This window comes from Poecilia mexicana, unplaced genomic scaffold (genome assembly GCF_051168715.1).
Source record: "Poecilia mexicana isolate PSO_F unplaced genomic scaffold, ASM5116871v1 scaffold_8, whole genome shotgun sequence".
Lineage (NCBI taxonomy): Eukaryota > Metazoa > Chordata > Actinopteri > Cyprinodontiformes > Poeciliidae > Poecilia > Poecilia mexicana.
The window spans coordinates 6,354,894-6,376,396 of NW_028263377.1; the positions used below are offsets into that span (position 1 = coordinate 6,354,894).

General features: G+C 44.8%; 1 protein-coding gene across 3 annotated transcripts in view; it reads left to right on the forward strand.

Annotated features, from left to right (window-relative positions):
- The window catches only part of LOC106930631 (serine/threonine-protein kinase N1-like), a 47,477-nt gene extending 38,462 nt beyond the window's left edge, over positions 1–9,015 (forward strand). For all 3 annotated transcript variants that reach the window (XM_015008292.2, XM_015008291.2, XM_015008290.2), the window contains exons 14-22: positions 4,467–4,539; positions 4,732–4,823; positions 4,891–5,067; positions 5,177–5,239; positions 5,324–5,400; positions 6,071–6,213; positions 6,613–6,720; positions 7,240–7,320; positions 8,057–9,015. In XM_015008292.2, coding sequence (XP_014863778.2) covers positions 4,467–4,539; positions 4,732–4,823; positions 4,891–5,067; positions 5,177–5,239; positions 5,324–5,400; positions 6,071–6,213; positions 6,613–6,720; positions 7,240–7,320; positions 8,057–8,260 — 1,018 coding nt within the window. In that variant the 3' untranslated portion in view covers positions 8,261–9,015. The remainder of the gene's footprint in view (positions 1–4,466; positions 4,540–4,731; positions 4,824–4,890; positions 5,068–5,176; positions 5,240–5,323; positions 5,401–6,070; positions 6,214–6,612; positions 6,721–7,239; positions 7,321–8,056) is intronic.
- The last annotated feature ends 12,488 nt before the right edge of the window (positions 9,016–21,503 follow it).

Genomic DNA, 21,503 nt, shown 5'->3' on the forward strand with positions numbered 1-21,503 from the left:
CACTGACCCTCTTAGCGGAGACAATAGCCAACAAAAAAGCCGTTTTACATGACACCCATTTGAGGTCTGTATGAACCAAAGGCTCAAATGGAGGGCGGCACAGAGCACTGAGGACCAAGGACAGGTCCCAAACTGGTGCTCGCGGAATTGTTGGCAGGTGCAGCCTACGAGCACCACGCAAAAAAAGAGAAACCAGCATATGGCTCCCCACTGTACAGCCATCAACGTCAGCATGACAAGATGATATAGCCGCTACATATACCTTAAGCGTAGAAGGAGAACGTCCCTCATCAAGAAGCGACTGAAGAAATTCCAAAATAGTGGGAACCGGACAGGTTACTGGATCAGTATTGTGGGCAGAGCACCACCGGGAAAACAGACGCCATCTGTTTTCATATTGCTGACGAGTGGAGAATGCCCTGGCACTCAAAATAGTGTGCCTGACAGGACCTGAATACCCAGTCAGCTGCTGTTCAAGTCTCCCAGTGGCCACACCCACAGCCGGAGGCGTTGAGGGTCGGGATGCCATATCTGACCCCCCAACTGAGACAGTAAATCCCTCCTGGTCGGAAGACACCATGGGACACCGTGACACAGACTCCGTAGTAGGGGGAACCATGGCCGTGCCGGCCAATATGGAGCCACCAGCAACATCTTGTGGCCCTCCTCGAGAACTCTCTGAAGAGTCGGCCATATCAGGGAAAGGGGGGGGAAGGCATATAGGAGGACTCTTGGCCAAGGATGGGCCAAGGCGTCCTGGCCCAGCGCACCTGCCGCCCCTGTAAGGGAAAACCATAGAGGACAATGAGTCGACTCCTCCGTGGAGAATAGGTCGACCTCTGCCTGACCGAAAAGGTCCCAGATCAGGCGGACTATATCGCCGTGGAGGGACCACTCTCCCGGAGCCGGCGCCCGTCGGGAAAGGGAGTCTGCTACCTGGTTGTGCAGCCCTGGCAAGTACACCGCCTGCAGGGTGGATAGGTGAACAGACGCCCATTCCAGGAGATCCTGGGACTCCTTCAGAAGCTGTGCTGACCTGGTGCCACCTTGGTGGTTGATGTGGTAGACAACAGAGGTGTTGTCTGACCGAATCAGGACATGTCTCCCCTGCAGGTGGGGCAAAAAGTGCCTGAGAGCCAAATGCACAGCATGCAGCTCCAATACATTTATATGTTTGGAGCGATCCTGTGGACACCAGCGGCCCTGGACCGCCCTGTGTTGCCACACAGCACCCCATCCCATGGAGCTGGCATCTGTCGTGACCACCTCCCTGCGATACACAACCACCCCCATGGACACGCCCCTGGACAAGTAGGCCCTGTCTCTCCATGGACTCAGGGCACGAAGACATGGCCACGTTACCACAAGTTTGCGATGCCTGTGTAGTCTCGCATCCAGGCGCCAGCTGTTGATCCACCTCTGCAAAGGGCGCAAAGACAGCAGACCTAAGGGCACAACCCGAGTAACTGATGTTAGCTTGCCCAGCAGCCGCAGGAAGACGATGTAAGAAAGCCGCCTGCCCAGCCTGAATCGACTCACCAGTCGGAGAATGCCATCCACCCTCTGGACAGATGGGTAGGCTGTCATGGAGGGAGAATCCAAAATCACCCCAAGAAAAGTGGTTGTCTGTGAAGGAATCAGACAGCTCTTCTCCATGTTCACCCTGAGGCCCAACCGGGACATATGAGCGAGCAGGCGACTCGCATCGCGAGATGCCTGCTCTCGAGACGGGGCGCAGAGAAGCCAGTCGTCGAGGTATGGCAGAACCTTCATACCTTGGGCCTGCAGAGGAGAGAGGGCCGCCTTCACGCACCGAGTGAACACCCTCGGGGACAGTGAGAGGCCGAACGGGAGCACACGGAACTGCCAGTGGCGACCCCGATAGGCAAACCTGAGAAAGCGACGATGTTCTGCCGCAATAGGTACATGAAAGTACGCATCTGTAAGGTCGATTGATGTAAACCATTCTCCCTTTGTCACAGCCCGCAAAACCTCTGCCGTCGTGAGCATGTGAAAAGGCAGGACCTTTAAATACTGATTGAGTCCCCTGAGATCTAAAATGGGACGAAAGCCGCCCGTCTTTTTTGGCACGAGAAAATACATTGAATAGTAGCCTCTGGGTTGCCGCAGAGGATCCACTGCCTCGATTGCACCCTTGGACAGGAGGGCGGAAAGCTCCTGGTCCAGGGCTTGCGCTTTCACCGGGTCGGCAATGACGGTCACCCTGACCCGGTGTGAGATGTGAGGCCGCCGTCGGAATTGTAGCCGGTAACCATGGGTCAGAGTGGCAACCACCCATGGATCCACAGCGAGAGCAGCCCAGTAACTGAGCTGCTGATGAGAAAAATATCCGACGGCCGGCCTGGTGGCCTCACTTTCTCTCCCCCCGACCCCTAGGTGGTCTGGGGGGGCGGTGGCCAACGTCTGCGGCCCGGGTGTGTCTGGTTGGTTGGCGGACCAGCTCACGAAAGTCCCTGCTGGATCTCCGCTCTACATGACGAGGGTAAGACCCACTAGGCCGAGCGGAACCCCGAGGCAATGGCCGAATACTGGGGCCAGCCGCTGGGCGCCCTAGATTACGATGAGGAGGGGGCATACCTCTGCTGAGGCCCGAAAGCTGTTCTCTAGTCTGCCGCGCCTGAACGGTTCGGTCCAGCGCTTCTAAGGCAGCAGAACCGAACAACTCCCCTGGCACAACAGGAACACTGCGGAGGGTCCTACGGCATGTTTCAGTCAACGTGGACTGAGCCAGCCAGACCTGTCGGCGAGCCTGGACCAGAAAAGACATCACACGCCCAAGCTCCCTGGACATCAATGCAAAGGCCTGAAGCGCTGCATCGCTAAAGCCAACAGCTGCATCTGCCCCACTGGTATCCTGAAGGGATGCAGAAAGGGCAAACATGAGGTGTGCCAAGGAATTGCCAAGGCGGCCGGCATGTGCTCCAGCATTATACGCCTTACAGAGGAAGTCATCTGTAATACGACATTGAGCCCGCGGGCACCGAACATCATCACGCAGTGCTTCATCTGGAGACACGATGAGCGAGGCAACCGCAGGTTCAACCGCAGGCATGCGGTCCAAGCCCGCCTTGACCGACTCATGCATAGCTGCCAACACTCGACCATCTGGGGAGAGATTTGAAAAGGCTTTAGGGTCCCGCCAACAAGCATGCAACTCCCTGAGGTACTCCTCCGATGGAGGGACAGAAAAGGGAGTAGGGCCTCGGCCACGCCTGAAAAAAGCACTGCCAGGAGCGGAGTCCACCTCTTGCGGGACATCCAGCTGCAGTTGTCTGAAGGCCATACGCATGATGTCTCGTATTGAGCTGTCACCAGCCCCACTAGCTGCACTCTGAGATGAAGAGTGTGAGCCAGTCTCCGAAGCGCGAGACGACTGTGCCTCCTCTTCCTCATTCCCAAAGTGAGAGGCAGAGGCAGCCAAAGACAGCACATCGTCCTCCACAGTCAACTCTGGCATAGGTGGGGAAGGGAACCCAGTCAGGGGAGCCTCCACCTGACGTGCCTGAAAAAGGGATTTCATCTCCGCCAACTCTGCAGACAACCGTTCAACCCTTGTGGAAAGACCCTGGTCAGACTTAGTTCGCTTCTTCTTAGGAGGAGCCACAGAGGCTGTGGCCTCAGACCTGCGCTTAGAGCGCCTAGGTACAGTTACCTGCCCAGAAGGTGGAAGGTCATGTCCACACTCGGGGCGTAACTGGGCCAGTCGAGCCACCTTCACTGCATGGGGCATGTAGCTGCAGTTCATGCAGGGATTATCCGACAGGGCCTCAACCAGGTGATCATGCCCGAGGCAGGCAGGGCACAGGTCATGACCATCATCTGCCTGAAGCACAGCTCCACAATCCGAACAACAGTGGGAGCTGTCCATGTCCAGAATAAAGGGAAAAAACTAAACTGGGAGAGGGGAGCGAAAACGCTGCCGTCACCAATTAAGAGCTACGATCACAAAATTGGCTGAAATTGGGAGAGGGGGCGAGACGCTACCGTCACCAATTACAGAAAAGACCAGCAGACCAACTGCAGGCAGACGCGGTCAGCAACGTCAGACACAGTAGGGCTAACCTGTGAGTTGGGAGAGGAGGCGGAAACGCTGTCATCACCAACAAACAGTTCCTTAAATGAAGATCCGTCGCAGCCCTCGGAGGGCGATACTCCGCAACTCCGGCCAACAGGCAGTCGGGCGTCCAACGACGGCAAAAGATTCAGAAATCCAAAAGGCTGATGCCATACGAAACGAACCGCACGCGAGAAGAAAAGAGGAACAGAGCCTCGGATGACGTCATGCTATATAGCCTCTGATTGATCATCCGATGTGTCACAGGTGTGACTCTGTTGACATTATTGCTCGAACAGCGCATGCGCGAAAGGAACATTCAGTGCTTTCAGCACCGCCCTCTGGCGGTCAGTAGGGATGAAATAGAACTGTTTGATGTTGTTTCCCTCAGAGCCAGCAGAGGGCCTCTGTGTCTGCAGGACTTCAAGCTGATCGCAGTTCTTGGCAGGGGCCACTTTGGGAAGGTACTGCTGAACAGTCATAGTTTCTTATTTTTTTCTGAAATAAGAAAAAAATAAGTTTTTTTCTTATTTCAAGGGTAGTAAGATAGTTGCACTAGAAGCTAGACCAGAAACACTCGGTGAGATTTTTGTTATTTGCAGTAAAGTCATGGAAATCTGCAGCTGGTTAAAGTTCTCTTCCTCTCCTCCTGTCAGGTGTTGCTGTCGGAGTACAAAAAAACCGGCAGCCAGTACGCCATCAAAGCCCTGAAGAAAGGAGACATCGTTGCTAGGGACGAGGTGGAAAGGTAACCAGTGCTTTACCGCTTACTCGTCACACGCTCCCCGTTCACCTCTCCCTTTCCTCTCCTCCAGTCTGATGTGTGAGAAGCGGATCTTCGAGACCGTCAACAGCTCCCACCACCCCTTCCTGGTCAACCTGTTTGCGTGCTTCCAGACGCCGGAGCACGTGTGCTTCGTCATGGAGTACACGGCGGGAGGCGACCTCATGATGCACATCCACGCCGACGTCTTCTCCGAGCCGCGGGCTGTGTGAGTTCTGGCGCCTTGCCAGGTTTAGCGGCTGAATTAAGCAGAGCTGGTTTGTGCTTTAGCTCCAATCGGTTTGGTGAATTTCTTCCTGTTTGCATCTTATGAACAGGTTTTACTCAGCCTGCGTTGTCCTGGGTCTGCAGTTCCTTCACGACCATAAGATTGTATATCGGTGAGTACTTGGGGGGGGGGGGGATAATATGACTTAACTCATTTGTCAACACTAGATATAATTCCACTTCCATTTCTTTCCCAGGGATCTGAAACTGGATAATCTGCTCCTTGATATGGAGGGTTTTGTGAAAATAGCCGACTTTGGGCTCTGTAAAGAAGGTTAGTGCTTAAAACCCATCATACACCTTGGTACAAACACAATCTAGTGGTACCAGTTTAATGTAGAAGAAAAGTGATCGGTACTGTACTCTGATGTTTACTTTAAAAAACTGTGTAAACAACTGCCTTCAGAAGTCATTCACCTTTATTTTTTGCTTCCTTCAAATTTTAGGTGACAAAATGAAGGGAAATAAAACCCAGGGGTGTGAATACTTTTGAAACAGACTTTAACTAAAACAGGAATAATTCCACATGTCAATTTGTACTCAGCTGCTGCTCAGAAAATGTTCATACTGTTGGCCAGACCAGCCCAGTAAAAAACTTCAAAATAAATGTATATTTATAAATACATATATATTACTAACTTTTATGTATTTATTTAATTATTGAGTTTTACATTCATGCTTCATTGAAGAATATGACTGAATGCTTTTCTATGAACTGATTATGATTCTCTGGGGGGTGACAAGCATTTTTCAAGGGGGCATGCCCCCCTTAATCCCCCCCTTTGAGTCACCACTGCTTAAACAGAGAGTATGAGTAGCATCTTCCAGGGTCGACCATGAGCTTCCACTGCTGCTGTTGCATGCTCCTCTTTGTTAGTCGCACTTTGTTATTCATGTCTAGTTTTTCACTTTTAACAACTCTTTCATGTTTTTTCCTTCCCCAGGCATGGGTTACGGAGACAGAACCAGTACTTTCTGTGGTACTCCAGAGTTTCTGGCGCCCGAGGTGCTAACGGACACGTCCTACACCAGAGCGGTGGACTGGTGGGGGCTCGGCGTACTCGTCTACGAGATGTTGGTGGGCGAGGTGAGCGCATAGTGGATGTTCTTCACTGATACGGAGGGCCACGATGAGTAGGGAGCAGCAGGGAGGAAGCTAAGCATAAGGCTAAGACACAAGTTTGTGTCGAAACTTATAGCGGTGGCTAATCTGCTAAAGCGCTATTAGCAGAGCTAATTTTTTTTTTTTTTATTTAGCACATTTTTGCTTAGTCTGAGAAAGTTTGACTCAGTTGTCTTCTCTTAAATTAATTCTCTAGATAAATTCTAAAGTGTTAATCTACTTCAAAACTAACCAATATCTCTCTATAAATAGATAGTTTAATGCACACAATTAATATGGATGAACAAGTCTGGACACTAGTCTGAGTAAATGAAGAGAACTGATTTCCACATCTCATTTTTTTTCCATCCTGGTCTGTTTCAGTCTCCGTTTCCAGGTGACGATGAAGAGGAGGTGTTTGACAGCATCGTGAACGACGAGGTGCGCTACCCGCGCTTCCTCTCCACCGAGGCCATCGGCATCATGAGACGGGTTAGACTGAATCACTTCCCCCTGCTTGTTTACATTCTTATTTTTATATATATATAAAAAGTCAAATGTTAGAGACAGTGTCTAGTAAAAGTGTTCAAACCCATGACCCTTTCTATGTGCTTTATCCTGTACAACCACAAATTTCAATGTTATTTAATCAAATCTTATGTGAAAGACCTAAGTATAATCAAAGTAGCAGGTAGTTACAAAGTGGAAGTGAAACTGTGCATAATTTTCCACATTTTGTTTTACAGATAAAAATCTGAAAAGTGTGGAGTAGAGTTCTTTACTCTGACACACCAAAATGTAATCTAGTGTCTTTCAGAAGGAAGAATCTCTCTCAATGTGCAGACCTGAATCTGACTGATGTTCACATACTGTATTCTCTCCATTTTTACATTAAGGATATCAGAGAATACACACACACACACACAGCCTGGTGAAGGGCTAGGAATCCCTTTGCCAGGCTCTCTGTATCGATGTGTTTTTTCTAAGAGTTCCTTTGGTTTCCCTCACCAGCTGTTGAGAAGAAACCCTGAGAGGCGCCTGGGCTCCGGAGAGAAGGACGCAGAGGACGTCAAGAAACAACCGTTTTTCAGAGTGAGTCTCTCATTCCTTCAAGGTTTTCATAAACTCGGTCGAATGTTTCTGTCACGATTTCACATTTTAGTACCTTTAACTGCGAGACCGACGTGAATTACATAAAGCAACAGAATAATGAAATGGCAAAAGATGCTTACCTGGCTTTAATTATGGGTGTCCCGGTTTGATGTTGATATCGATAATCTGTTTGATATCAACCGAAAAATGAGTATCGGGTTATATCGCCCTGCGACTAAAATCTCCGATAAAAGCAGTCCGCTCCAGGATTCCGGCCCAATATTTCTATCCAGCAGTGCCTGTGTCCTGCAACTATTAGAATGGTCAGTTGTTTTAATAACTATTGTCATTGACTATTGTTTTCTGTTAGAGTAGAATCACTTAAGCCTTTTTTGTTCCACACTACATAATAAGTGATAAATGTATGTATGTTTTGTGATAATATTGTATCCGGTCAATATCGGTATCTGCCAATGCTCAAAGCTGCGATATTCGCAAGTTTAAAAAAGTTATATCGGGACTCCTGTGACTTTAACAACCATAAAGGAATAACATCTGTAAAATTTCTCAATCCAAGAAGTTGCTAGAAGAAGCACCGGAAAAATATTTTAGACCCTTTACTGTTTTAAACAGAGATGAGAACTTCGGATAGATTTGTTTTGAGTCTACCAGCCGCTCTGTTGAAAAGCACAAACTTAACCGCCTCACTAACCGATTTAAAAACAACCCCACTCAGGGCATGGACTGGGACGCGCTTCTCCAGAGGAAAGTCCCGCCTCCCTTCGTCCCGACCATTGTGGGGAAGGAAGACGTCAGCAACTTCGACGCGGAGTTCACCGCCGAGGCCCCCGCGCTCACGCCGCCCCGTGAGCGCCGCGCCATTTCTCGGAAGGAGCAGGACTACTTCAAGGATTTCGATTATGTCTCCGACCTCTGCTAGGGGCCCGGGGCCACGGAGTGGAGGGGTCATCGGCCCCAGCGGTCAGCCACAGACTCCGAAAGGGGAATGGTGAGGGAAGGGCGACTGTTGTGCTGCGCAGGATACAGACAAACACGATGGAGAAACGAGGAACGGATCCTTTGTCTTTCTTTACGTGAGTGTGTGAGGTCGACAGGACAGCGGAACTGAACGTGGACGGACACACGCATAACCTCCGGGTTGCTTTCAGAGAGGAGGGAAGCTGTGATAAGAGATTATCCAGATTATGTAAGAGATGGAAAAAATCCTCTGACGGAGACAGGAAGCTGTTTTTTTTCCCCCTCCACTTCAATCTGGACTCGCCCCACACTCTTCTCGTCTCCATCCTCGCCGTTCACCGTGCGTTTCAATGTGAACCGTAACTCCCCTGCCTCAATCAGGCACTGCACTACCTGTAAACCGCCACTTGTGGGCGCCAGAGGACAGAGTAGAAGGAGAAAGTGTTTGGTTTTCATGGCCAAAGAAAACCACCACAAGTGGACGTTTTAAAGGACGAGGTGCTGTCTGCGTGTCTCTGCTGACTCATTCTCCTTCACATTCATTTCTTCTTTTCTTCGGTACATTACAGATTTTTTTTTTCAAGCATAATCACTCTTCAGGAGATTTTTTTATTTTTTTTTGTGATAAAATTTTTATCTCTGTCTGTGTTTCTTCTTCCTTTGTCGTTTGCTGGTATAACTTGTAGCAGCCATGGTCCAGTAAAGATGTGAAACCAACTGTGTGATAACTTTTGTCATTTATTGCTTATGCTGATTTTTCTTTTCACCATCTCATGCTGAGTTTTGGATGACATCCATCCATCCAGCCAGTCAGTGTATTTTTCATATGGTCAGGAACAGTAAATAATTTAAAATAATAATTTTACAACTCTGGATAGTAAAAAAAATAAAACTTAGTTGGACATAAAAATAAAAGGCTGAAAATTCTGTTTTGTTTAGGTCCCATCAGTTTTTATTGGTTTTCCGTAATATGGAAACAATTCACTTGACTCCAAAACACTTTTCAACTCATCTTGAACGTTTGAAGCGTTTGTTTATACCTTAAAATAAAAAATTTAAATTGAACTTTTTTAACATTTAGAATAAAATAAAGACAGGAAACATTGTAGTTTTTTTTTCCAGTTTAAGACACTGTATTTAGCAGGAGCTATTTTGCACTATTTTGTGTTACTCTTTAACATAAAATCCCAGTAAATATGTTAAAGTTGAGGTTTGTTTTATAACAAAATGGAAAGAAGTTCAAGGAGTTTGAATACTTCCGCGAGATACTCCTGCGCAAGATGTACGTATTTGTCTGGTCCCACTGACATCAGAAACAATTAACCACGGTAAGCAGTTTTCTGAACTCCCAAATCTTCCAGATGGATTTTGTAGATCTATCAAGAAGGTAAAATGCAATCATGTCCTCGTAGCGGAGGGACCCAGCTGTTCCCATTAATGGTTTGCCGAAAAGAACATGGCCGAGAACATTCCTGCGGCTATTAGAAATCAAATTGGGCAAATGCACTCGCAAAGGATGAGGGGGGAAATCAACCTTTCGCTCCGCTGTGTTTCCATTGACCATGTAATTGGGCGTTTTGACATTTCGAAAATACATCCACTTAATGAAAACACGGCAGTATCTTAAAAATTCTGTTTTTCCATAAAACGGTTTGCGCTAGGATGAGGTAGTTCTGTTGTTGTTGGTTTTCTTTATTCTCTGTATCTATATTGGTTTATGCATTGCAAACATCTTTCACACCACATGACATGAGTCATGCGATCAATAACCGGATGTTGGCAGTGGTGCAAACCACGAAGAAGCAGACGACAACAGGAAGCAGACGGAGGTCAATGGCATGTTTTTTTAATGACTTATTGCTTGAACAAGCTTATTCACGCGGGATTTTAATTGCGTTTCTTATTTAATGAAAACACCACAATCGCAATGTTTTTTTTTCTTTTCTTTTACATTAACATAAAATTTTGAAAGTTTTAGTCACATTTGTAATGGAAACGCAGCTAGTGTCTCTTGTGAAATTTATTGAATGTATTCAAGCACATTTGTTAAAACATATTGCAGTAAATAGAGCAGCAAGTAACTGTCTTTCTGTATCTCCTTAAAACTTCATTGTTGCTAAAATGTCAGGTTTTGCATTGGTGTTCATTATATTGAGAAAAGCATTATTTTGTGTGAGTGTCTTTACACACATATGAACATGAGCTGCCATAGTACAGCCATTGAGTCATAGCCATTCTTCCAAAGTGCATTTGTGAGATCAGACACTGATGTTGGATGAGGATGTAGTCTCTAAGGTTGCGCTGGTTTCCAGTTGTGTAGGAACAAGACCAAACCATTCCCAACCTTTTTCCACAAATCAGGCATGAAAGTGATGAAACTATCTTTGCATGCTTATTGTTTATAATTTATCGGGAAAGGTTTCTTATTGTTTTTGTGACACATTTCACTTATTGATTGTTTAAAAAAAAAAAAAACTAATCTGACGGTATGAACGGATATATTTTTACTATTTCTCCCAGTGTTTCACAGTGTCAGTAAATTTGATAATATGATTAAATGAAGTTACCATGTGCAACTTAGTGATGAAAATTACAAGTTTTTAAGTAAGTGGCAAAGCCAGGAACGTTTTTCAAGAACAATATTTGTGTTTGTGGCGCTATGAATGCTGTGCCATGCAGTTACAGCCATACAATCAATTACCAGAAAAAATTAGTTAAATTTTTTTTAAATCATGATCTTTATCATTACCACAACAGTACTTTAAAAAATAACCTGTATTCTGGAGCATAAAGATTTCCTTTCACAGCCACAGCCATCCGTGGAAAACCTTCCCAGGAAGCTCACTGGGTATCGTTCTTTAACTGAAGGTCACATGATGCAGTGGTGGTGTTTTATATATATATATATATATATATATATATATATATACACACCTACCAATGGCTGGAGAAAGCTGGACTCAAGGACAGCACAGAGGCCCTCATCCTGGCCGCCCAGGAACAGGCCCTAAACACCAGAGCAATAGAGGCTCAGATCTACCACACCAGACAAGACCCAAGGTGTAGGTTGTGCAAGGAGGCCTCTGAGACAGTCCAGCAATAACAGCAGGGTGCAAGATGCTGGCAGGGAAAGCGTACATGGAACGACATAATCAAGTGGCGGGCATAGTGTACAGGAACATCTGTGCCGAATATGGACTGGAAGCCCCGAGGTCAAAGTGGGGAACACCCCCAAAGGTGGTGGAGAATGACCGAGCTAAGATCCTGTGGGACTTCCAGATCCAGACAGACAAGATGGTAATGGCGAAACAACCGGACATTGTGGTGGTGGATAAAGAACAGAGGAAAGCCGTTGTGGTGGATGTAGCAATACCAAGTGACCACAACATCAGAAAAAAGGAGAATGAGAAACTGGAGAAATACCAGGGCCTCAGAGAGGAACAAAGGCCTGGAAGGTGAAGACCACAGTGGTGCCTGTGGTCATAGGGGCCCTCGGGGCAGTCACCCCCAAACTGGAGCAGTGGCTCAAACAGATCCCAGGAACAACATCAGACATCTCAGTCCAGAAATGTGCAGTTCTAGGCACAGCCAAGATACTGGAGGAGAACCCTCAAACTCCCAGGCCTCTGGTAGAGGACCCGAGCTCAGAGGATGAAAGAGAGAGACCATCCACGGAGGGTGAGAAGGGAATTTTATTTTTTTTTGATGTAAAGCTCAAGGTTCTTTACATAATAAAAACACAAAGTTACAAAGCAAACAGTCAACAATTGAAGAAACATTACATTTTGATGAGTGCCATTACCAAAATCATACATAAATATGTGTATGATTACAGGTAATTCATGATTTAACAAAGAGAGAATTACGTTTTCACAGAGCCACATTCGTCTCAGGAGCCATTTTTTCCCTTAATAATGAAATCAAGTGGAAACTGCATTTTCTTATTGTCATATAAAAACGTGTGACAAACCCCCCCTCCCTCCCCCAAAAAAAAGATTTATCACAAAAAATCTGCAAGAAAGCAAAACCAAAGCTAATTGGCTAAAAGTCCATCACTGAGTAAAGATTTCCAGTAAACACACTGGTGTTTACTGGCTCCCTGCTTGAGACATTTTATCATTTTGCTCCTGCTTTTTGTGTTTTCCTAAAACTCCTCCTCCTCTCCTCTTCTCTGCTCCTCCTTCCCGTTGCCATCTGTGTTTGGAGACGTTTCCAAAGCCTTTTATACCTCTCCTTACTATTTCTCTCTCCACCGTGTCACACCATGCCCTGAGCCCTCCCATCGCCCCTTTAGACGCGTCTTTACGTCCAACTTGCTCCTGCCAAGTCGTCTTTTGGTGCAGCTTCCCTCCCCAGCGGAACCCAGCTGAGACTGGTGGGTGTCTTTTTGCCTAGCTTAGGATGTGAAGTGTGTGTGTGTGTTTAGTAAACAGCTTCAACCAGCCCCTGGAACATCAGTCCGCTTTTTCCTCTGTGCAGCATCGCAGGTGAGAGTGAGATTTCATCTCTTATCGACTGTAAACATGACTGAGGTCGTTCACTGCAACAGTTCTAAACAGGTCAGCAATTCAGATACGAGTGGGAAGAACTTTAATGTTAAACGGGATTGTGAATGTTTGTTAAAAGCTTTTTAAGTAGACTTTGTTTTCAGTGGGGCAAAGTTTTGTTTCTTTTTGCAGTTTAGTCAATTTTGCACAACTTTATCTTAATTTAAGAGAGAGAACATCACTGGATAAGGCTGATACTTACATAGAAAAACTAAAAACAATGAAGCAAAAGATTTTTTTCTCTTTCTGCCAAATTAAACAGACTCCATGGTAAAAGGGAGCTTGAGGAGCTCGATTTCAGTGTCCTAAAGTGGCATTTACCAAATATTTGGTATAAAAATGTTTTAAACTGTCTTTTAGATTACTTTTAAGAAGTTTGATGTTTTCACTATTCATCCATTTTTCCTATATTTACAAGTAATTGACGAAAAATTGTGATAATGTCTGTAAGATAAAATGTTCAGTCAACTGAAGATTTTGATGGTATTATGTGTTTAACAGCTTGCCCTAAGTGAAGCTGACTGCCGTCAATGACTACAGGTCGACACCAGCAGCTGAATCCACAATGCCATCGCTAACAAAGGTTGGATTTTGGGTTTTCTGCTTTGTTTTCCTCTGGGAAAGACTGAGAGGTGAGAATCACTCCACTCCAAAATGTTTCACTGATCCCAAAGGATGATTAAACATGCGCTTGAAGGGATAGTCTCCTGGTTAAACGACTTTAATCAGAGCGTTAGAGACAAATTTAGACAGATTTAGGGCAAATAGAAAGATTTAGGGCAATACCTCAGAACAAAGAAATTCTGCTTGTGTTATTTCTCTTTTTATTAAATAGAGCTAGGCCTGTCAAAACAACAAATGTTACAGGATGATTAATTGTGTCAGAAAATGTTACCGTTTATTGCGATAAACAATGATATAGTTGTTTTGAGACAATTGTCAAGTAATATAATGGCAATGACATTATAATGCAAGAACATAAGCTCAAAGATTTTGTATGGCATTGTAACTGAGAATTGAATATTCATGCTATTATTACATGCTGTTATTATTTGCACTCTGTTCCTCCGTGGCTCAAGGTGCAGAGGGGCGGTGTTCTCCAGCTGACCCGGCCGGAGCGCAGCATCCTGTTCGGGCTCTGCTGGAGAGGGTTCAGGCGGGCCGGGGCTGCGCCGCCAGGGAGCAGGGGAACAAGGAAACTCATGTCATCGCTTTGCAAAGAGCAACCAACAGCCCTGAGAACATGGTAACTTACAAACTTTTACTTGTATTTTTTTTTTAAAGTTTCCTTTAAAAAGATGAAGAATTCTGCATTTCACAAATCAGGAAAAAGTTTCACAAATCCCAAACATGGTTTTAAATATCCAGCTTGAAGAGGAGAATAATCTATTCCAGGTTTGAAGAGTCTAGGAGTTGAAGTTTTTTTAATTAGAGCAGTTGTACTAATGAAAGAGGTGCCAAAAATGGTGAAAATCTAACTTTATTGAGTTTTCACAAATCAGATAAAAGTTTCACAAATCCCAAACATGGTTATAAATATTCTGCTATTAGAGCAGAATAATCTAGTCCAGGTTTCAAGTCTCTAGGTGCAGTAGTTTTTAAACTAGAGTTCATTAAAGATGCGGAAAGTAGTGAAAAATTAAGTGGAATCGCCCTTTAGCAGCTGGAATTGGAAACCAACTTCATATAAGCTTCAGTATAAAAGTAAAACCAAAACATGCAGGGTCATGTCTACAAAAAAAATAAAAAATCTGGAAGTGATAATGAGTGCAATAAAAAAAAGTGAATTTTAGAACATGCCCGTTTGTGTGTTATTTCAAATTGAAGCTATCCTTGGATGTTTTTTATCATCATAAGGATGTGCTTTGTCTAAATATCTGCAGTGAAGTGTCTCTACTATAAAACTACCTTCACCTTGTAAATTCCAGACATAAAATAAAGTGATGTGTGTCTTAATTAGCCACTGAACCAACAGCTTACAAACATTTCACTGATTTATCTAAAACTTATGAGGCAGTCATGTATATAATTCACACCAAATCTACTGTCAACCACAGTTAGTCTGAGACAAAACTGGAACCTGGTGAAAAAACAAGCTTCCAAATAGAATATCATAAACACAACAATCATTATAAAGATACCTTACATTTGCTTTTCATACTTAATCAAAATTAAATTTTTATTCATTGAATGTAAAACTTGCTACAGTTTTTTCTGATAATTCTTCTCAAGTAATAAATTAGGACATAGGATTATAAAGGTCAAGGTAATATTACACATTCTAGAAATGCATGCAAGCTCAGCATAAAAGAACAAAATCACCACAATCTAAATTGCAATAAAAGGATCCTAGCAGTGTCTGAACTGGTAACTTATTTACATATTATAAATAAATCATTTCATAAGTAAATCATTGGTTTACTTATGAAATAATTAACAAATATGTGGGGATTTATTGACCACAGCTTTATTTTTATAATACTATCATTTTATTGACACTTATGTCACATGAAAGATAAGAGTACCGTCTTTGTGCTGTCAAGAAAACAACCTGATGAATAATATTAATTAATCATTGATCTTTGTCTAGATTAATGTCAAGTTGTCAAAACAAAGACATTTTCAATAATGTCAACTTTGTATTAAAAGTGTCATGATTTACCGAATGACGCTTTATGACAACATTCATAAATATTCATGAAGACTTATTCATGTTCATGACAGGTGTTTATGATGGTGTCATGTCAGTCTTATTCACCCGCCTTCAAATAAAGGCCTTCAAATGTAGCATTTGATTTTTAACAAAATATTTATACCTGTATTTCATAAAAATAATGGTTGACTTTCGGCATTTATGTTGAAGTTTGTTGATCCTGTTTACAACTATGATTTTCAAGTTCAAAAGCAATTTTTTTATGTTCCATCTTATAGTAATAACTTAACAAAATTGTTTATTTGACTTCAAAGACTAGAGTCAAGACTGCTTTACATTTAATTTATACGTTGAAAATTTGCATAGTAAAATGCAGTAAATTAGTTGTGATGTACAGAAGATAAACATTAGCAAGCTCAAGAATATGTTGAGCTCTTAATAGTAAAGGTTAGTTATAAAAACTAGATGACATGTCAATTTATGGTCTTAAATTGCTAAATAAAGTCTACAAATTGATTGTAGAATGGTTTCATTTTTACATCACTTTGCATGAGCTACTTTCAAACTAAGTGTTTTGTGTTCTACAACTACATTTCCTGTGGACTTAGAATTAAATTTTGTTTCAAAATTATGCTAAGAATATATTAAATACATTAACTTTAATATATTTTACACTATAATTAACATATGGTATAGAATACAGACTTCAATTGTTTGGAGGACAAAAGTATTTGGAAATCTCCAAGTTTTTAAAAAAAAGTTTATTAATAAATCACAAAAGACAGAGTAAAAAGAGAGAGAATTTCAGTTTTGGGTTAACAAAATATTGGTAAATTTGACATAAAAACTTTAATTTTGGAAAATATTTTGATGGAAATTCTGAAAAATATAAATAAAAAACACAGTAAATGTCCTGGTAATTCTCTGCCAGGATATTTTCAGTGTTTTTTATAGAATTTCCGTCAGAAGTTTCCCGTAATTTAACAGTATTTTATTTCAATTTTTTCCATTACAAAAAAGGGGAAATGTCCTGGTAATTTTCTGCCAATACATTTTATGGTTTTTTATGGAATTTCAGCAGAATTTTTCCGTAATTTAACAGATTTTTTCCCCGTAATTTAACATATAAAAGCTGTTAAATTATGGCCCACCACCACCACCACTTCAGGCGACATTTACCATATTCCCATATAGGCCTAATTATATAAATAAAATAGCATTTATAGGGGGATCGGGTAGATTAACGTCTCTCCTTCGCCCCCCTCCTTCTACAGGCAGACCTCCTCTCCCTTCTTGCAATGCGCCGTTCGTCCGCCCCCCCAGCACTCAACGGTACGCTAGTTCGCCCCCACCCTTTTCAACCCCTCACATCTACCTCTACGTTGAAGGGGGGCTAGTGTACCTCTCATGGTACACTAGCCCCCCCTCAATGTCTCTCCTTTGCCCCCCTCCTTCTACAGCCAGTCCTCCTCCTCCTTCTTGCAATACGCCATCCATCCGCCCCCCTAGCACTCACCGGTACGCTAGATCATCCCCACCCTCTTCGACCCCTCACATCTACCTCTACATTGAGGGGGGGCTAGTGTACCTCTCATGGTACACTAGCCATGAGAGATGTCTGAGACAGGTCCTGACTCAGACATCTGTCCAGACTCGAGGCAGGTCCTGACTCGGAGACAGGTCCCGTCTCAGAGGTCTGTTCTGACTCTGAGGCAGGTCCTGACTTGGAGACAGGTCCTAACTCGGAGACAGGTCCTGGCTCGGTGACAGGTCCTGACTCTGACGCAGGTCCTGACTCTGGCGCAGTTCCTGTCGCAGAGGTCTGTTCTGACTCTGAGGCAGGTCCCGTCTGAGAGACAGGTCCTAACTCTGAGACAGGTCCTGACTCGTAGACAGGTCCTGACTCTGAGACAGGTCCTGACTCTGAGACAGGTCCTGACGCAGAGGTCTGTCCTGACTCTGAGGCAGATCCCGTCTCAGAGGTCTGTTCTGACTCTGAGGCAGGTCCTGACTCGGAGACAGGTCTTGACTCTGAGACAGGTCCTGACTCGGAGACAGGTCCTAACTCGGAGACAGGTACTGATTCTGAGACAGGTCCTAACTTGGATTCAGGTCCTAACTCTGAGACGTCCTAACTCTGAGACAGGTCCTGACTCAAAGACAGGACCTGACTCAGACATCTGTCCAGACTCGAGGCAGGTCCTGACTCGGAGACAGGTCCTGACTCAGACATCTGCCCAGACTCGAGGCAGGTCCTGACTCGGAGACAGGTCCTGACTCTGAGACAGGTCCTGGCTCGGTGACAGGTCCTGACTCTGACGCAGGTCCTGACTCTGGGGCAGTTCCTGTCGCAGAGGTCTGTTCTGACTCTGAGGCAGGTCCCGTCTGAGAGACAGGTCCTAACTCTGAGACAGGTCCTGACTCGTAGACAGGTCCTGACTCTGAGACAGGTCCTGACTCTAAGACAGGTCCCGACGCAGAGGTCTGTCCTGACTCTGAGCCAGGTCCCGTCTCAGAGGTCTGTTCTGACTCTGAGGCAGGTCTTGACTTGGAGACAGGTCCTAACTCGGAGACAGGTCCTGACTCGGAGACAGGTCTTGACTCTGAGACAGGTCCTGACTCGGAGACAGGTCCTAACTTGGATTCAGGTCCTAACTCTGAGACATGTCCTAACTCTGAGACAGGTCCTAACTCTGAGACAGGTCCTGACTCTGAGACAGATCTTGACTCTGAGATAGGTCCTGACTCGTAGACAGGTCCTGACTCTGAGACAGGTCCTGATGCAGAGGTTTGTCCTGACTCTGAGGCAGGTCCCGTCTCAGAGGTCTGTTCTGACTCTGAGGCAGGTCCTGACTTGGAGACAGGTCCTAACTCGGAGACAGGTCCTGACTCTGAGACAGGTCTTGACTCTGAGACAGGTCCTGACTCGGAGACAGGTCCTAAGTCGGAGACAGGTCCTGATTCTGAGACAGGTCCTAACTTGGATTCAGGTCCTAACTCTGAGACGTCCTAACTCTGAGACAGGTCCTGACTCAAAGACAGGACCTGACTCAGACATCTGTCCAGACTCGAGGCAGGTCCTGACTCGGAGACAGGTCCTGACTCTGAGACAGGTCCTGATGCAGAGGTTTGTCCTGACTCTGAGGCAGGTCCCGTCTCAGAGGTCTGTTCTGACTCTGAGGCAGGTCCTGACTTGGAGACAGGTCCTAACTCGGAGACAGGTCCTGGCTCGGTGACAGGTCCTGACTCTGACGCAGGTCCCGTCTGAGAGACATGTCCTAACTCTGAGACAGGTCCTGACTCGTAGACAGGTCCTGACTCGTAGACAGGTCCTGACTCAGACATCTGTCCAGACTCGAGGCAGGTCCTGACTCGGAGACAGGTCGTAACTCTGAGACAGGTCCTGATTCAAAGACAGGACCTGACTCAGACATCTGTCTAGACTCGAGGCAGGTCCTTACTCGGAGACAGGTCCTGACTCTGAGGCAGGTCCCGTCTCAGAGGTCTGTTCTGACTCTGAGGCAGGTCCCGTCTCAGAGGTCTGTTCTGACTCTGAGGCAGGTCCTGACTTGGAGACAGGTCCTAACTCGGAGACAGGTCCTGTCTCCGAGTCAGGACCTGCCTCGAGTCTGGGCAGATGTCTGAGTCAGGTCCTGACTCAGAGACAGGTCCTGACTCAGACATCTGCCCAGACTCGAGGCAGGTCCTGACTCGGAGACAGGTCCTGACTCTGAGACAGGTCCTGATGCAGAGGTTTGTCCTGACTCTGAGGCAGTTCCCATCTCAGAGGTCTGTTCTGACTCTGAGGCAGGTCCTGACTTGCAGACAGGTCCTAACTCGGAGACAGGTCCTGGCTCGGTGACAGGTCCTGACTCTGACGCAGGTCCTGACTCTGGGGCAGTTCCTGTCGCAGAGGTTGTCGAGAAAAGTCGAGCTCATCCCACTTCCCCATGCTGGAGATTTTAGTTTAATAATAACAATAAATAAAGTTATCTTTAAAACTGATTACACAGGTGACATCAAGACCCAACAGTAGAGTCAGACGGTAATAAAATTAATCTGGTTGTGTGTGTTGTTATTGTGTCCTGCTTTAATTCTACTTTTTTCTATTTAATCATAAAAAAAATCATAGTCTGACAGGAGAGTTATGAAACAGGAAAAGCAGGTTTCCTGGAAAAAGAGGAAGTTTCCAGCCTGCAGTGATTAAAATAGTTCAGACTGCTCATTTTGGGCATTAAAGGTTTAAAGAATAAAATCTAAACATTTTGAGTAATTGGATAAAACCCAGAGTAAAATACTTGAATTAATAATGATAACTTATAATTAAGCTAATAATTAATATTGGTTGATGTTGGTTTGATTATAAGAATATTTAACACTTACTCTTACACTTATGGAAGTACTTAAAGGTGAAACAAGTAACTGTAACATGGTGTCAAATGATTAGAATAATGAATTATTCTTGGTTTCTTTTCAGAAATGTCTGTAAGAACTCACATTATGATTATAAGAGTAACTAATAAGTAATGGTTATTATAATATTATAAGTGAATGCTAAATCAGAGAAACTAAGGGGTTATAAATGTGATTTTGACATTGAACTTGAAATGGTGTAAAGTGTGTAACTGTAACTAAAGGTCACTGATGTTGTGTTAGAGGTAGATGGTAGGTGAAAGGTCAGGGGGAAAGAGGAACTGATGGGAGAGCGGAGGTGTCCAACGCCTTATTGCTAAACTTCAACTTTCCTAAGAGAAGGTTAGACACAAGAGAGCTGTTGAGCAACTCGGGGACATTAGAACAGACATCAGGTCATGTCCAAAGATGGTGATGGATATGAGATTATCGGTCCAAGCAGTCAGCCAATGAAACAGGCACAGCAACAAAGCTAGCCAATGCAAATGCACTAAAAGGGTGGATAAACCCTATATAAGGTGAGTGCAAGAGAGGAGTCTTTGGTTGGATCCTTCAGGCAGCTTCGAGCCAAGATCGAGATGGACAAAGAACTCTGCAGCTGAAGAAGAGCCGGGGCCACAGAACCGAAGACTGTTCTGCACATGGGGACCAACCCGTTAGCCCCGCAACATGTGGCTTCAAATTGCACTTTTCTCAGCTGGGTTCGAGACCCCAAAGACAAAGACCAAGGCAAAGATGAAGATAAAGACAAAGACAAAGAACAAAGGCAAAGAGGAAGAACTGGTGTGTTCCTTCCATGAGACCAGCCCTTCTACATCTCGAGAGACCAGAAAGATCGTGAGACGAGGAGAAAGGAGCTACAGAGCTGCAAGACAAGAAGGAGAGGGCCGCTACGAGCATGAGGAAGTCACCCTGAGGCCCGAGACCTGCCGCTCTGACTCAGTACTCTTCCTGTACTGGGAGCCTCCTGCTGCTGCAACACCTTTTTCATCATCAGGCCAGTTCTGGGGTTCAAAATGCCAAACACCATCCGTCTCTCTCAAAGTTTCCCTTTTTTAGTTCACAGTGTCAGCATTAGGGAAAGATAGGCTAGATTATTGATTTTACTTATTTGATTATTTCTGCTACTGATTTAAGCTGTACTGACCCTTGCAAAACTGCCTTACTAATAAAAATACTTAGCATTAAGAAAATCTAAAAGATGTTGTGGACATTCAGTTAATGAGTCACCTTAAAGTTCTTTGATGGTGTAAAATAGCTATGAAGTTTGATTCTGGGAGGAGAAAGTGGAAAATGTTTTATAGGTTGCTTTTAGCCAAAACTAAAACAACACCCTTGGGACTCGCCCGAGTCACTAAAACCAACCTGGTTCAATAACAAGTGCAAGTTGTAATAAGAGAAAGAGCGACCGTTAACAGGTGTGCTCTGTGAAACTAGCTGATTCCGGGCTACTCTATCTGGCTAATTCACAGGGTGAAAAAGGGTGGGACATCTGGATGGAGGTCGTTAGAAACCAGGCTAGTCTTTCTCGCACCCAGCTTAAACAGAGTTTACTTCAGTTCTGGGTAGGGTAAATCTCGGCAGATTTAGGA